At 35.3% G+C, this 1,855-nt stretch overlaps 1 protein-coding gene across 1 annotated transcript in view; it reads right to left on the bottom strand.

The window, feature by feature from the left end:
• The window catches only part of LOC107637156 (subtilisin-like protease SBT1.8), a 3,114-nt gene continuing 1,650 nt past the window's right edge, over positions 392-1,855 (bottom strand). Inside the window, exon 3 of the mRNA XM_016340600.2 lies at positions 392-1,569. Coding sequence (XP_016196086.1) covers positions 445-1,569 — 1,125 coding nt within the window. The 3' untranslated portion in view covers positions 392-444. The remainder of the gene's footprint in view (positions 1,570-1,855) is intronic.

Raw genomic sequence — 1,855 nt, 5'->3', positions numbered from 1 at the left:
CTCTTCCACTAGGATTTGCTCCAAATCTGCACCAGGTTTGATCTAAGAAACATGAGCTAAATCACTTCTTACTCCAGATTTAGCCAACCAATCAGCGATATTATTAGCTTTTCTTCGAATCAGATGGAACTAGACCTCCCAGTTTTTGGACAAAAAATCTTGGAGTTTTAACACAGTATCCTTCGCCTCATGTGTTGTGTGGCTGGTGATGTTACTCAACACAAGATAAGCATCTAGTGAGTCCGTTTCACAAATAATCCTCTGACAACCAACTTTTCAGGCTAACATCAGCCTCTGCCAAGAAGCTAACAGCTCACAACGATAAACAGACCAGAAAAAAAGAGCACGGCCGACACCCATCTCCCTTTTAAATAGCTAATAATAATAATAATAATAATAATAATAATAATGAGTTCTTATATATTATGAAAGCAACATATGAAGTCATACAATTCCACTTGGTGCGACAACAATAGGGCTCCTAACTGTGTGTTTTCCACCATCTTCAACCCAAACAATGTCCCCAAACGACACATTATTATTACTTTTATTGTCCTTCTTCACATACATTATGTGAACCTCATAACTCTGCTTCTCATTCTTATCTTTGAATACCAATGTATTAGGTAACACTGTGACCATAGACTCCATTGGTTCTCTCACCTTAACCCTATATGTAGCCCCACCCTCTCCAACATTAGTCACTGTCCTCCTAAATTTGTGAATCACTGATTCTGATTCCTTGCTATAGAAAACTATAAATGAAGGGTAATTAAGATCAAGTGATGGGTTTGAACAATCATAGGATCTTGACCTAGTAATTGTTAATATTTGGTCATAACTATAGTTCAAACCACAAAGGAGATTAACATAATCTTGTGGGGTAGCATCATATACCAAACCTGGATCAAGTGCTCTATTAGGATCAATCTCACCAGCTCCAATTGCAAGAGGTGAAGCAAATTCATTAGGGTTAGCATTATCCCTAATTAAATTCTCTGTGTTATCGAGAAAATTAGCAGTAGTCATTATTGCTGACTTAATAGCAGCAACGCCCCATTCGGGACGTGCTGCTTTAAGAAGTGCCGCAACCGCAGAAACATGAGGGCAAGCCATTGAAGTTCCGGATTGAATATTATAGTGACTTGAAAGGAAGACATTTGTGCCAATTGTTGCTGTTGTTTTGTGAGGAATATAAGCAGCTAAAACCCTAGTTCCTGGTGCCATTATATCAGGTTTTAAGATCCATGGAAAACTAGGTGAAGGTCCTCTTGAACTATAATGTGCAGCAACCGGTGATGGCTTGATTCCAAGAAATGTTTGTTGAAAATTGATGGTGGCTTTTGGATTCTTGTTGCTCTGTGCATAATTGATCACAGATTTTGCATCTTTAGAAGTAATTACAATGCTAGGAGAATAGAGATGTCCCCATTCAGTTAGTTCAGGATCATCTGAGATGAACACTGCTCCTTTTACATTCGTCATAGTCACTAATTTTATTTGATCAAACACAGAAATTGAATTGCTGGCCTTGCATACAATGATCCCATCAGATGTGGCAGCAACAACCTATTATTAAACATTCACATTAAATATCATGTTGAGTATGAATAAGAATTAAAATAGTATTAGAAATATCACAAAATTAAAACAATTTGATAGGATTAATAGCCATTTTAAATTAGTTTTTAAAAGATATAATTTCAAATCAGATTAATTCTCTTTCTGTTAGTTAGATAATGACACGTGCTATAAATTATTCTGTAATACTTTATATTCGTCTAAGTGATAGAAGAACTAATTTAATTTAATATTATATCGAAACTAATATAAAAAATCATATTATTTTCAAATA

The sequence above is a fragment of the Arachis ipaensis genome, chromosome B04, assembly GCF_000816755.2.
Source record: "Arachis ipaensis cultivar K30076 chromosome B04, Araip1.1, whole genome shotgun sequence".
NCBI lineage: Eukaryota > Viridiplantae > Streptophyta > Magnoliopsida > Fabales > Fabaceae > Arachis > Arachis ipaensis.
Note: the sequence above shows the minus strand (reverse complement) of the source record. Positions and strands in the feature narration are given on the sequence as shown.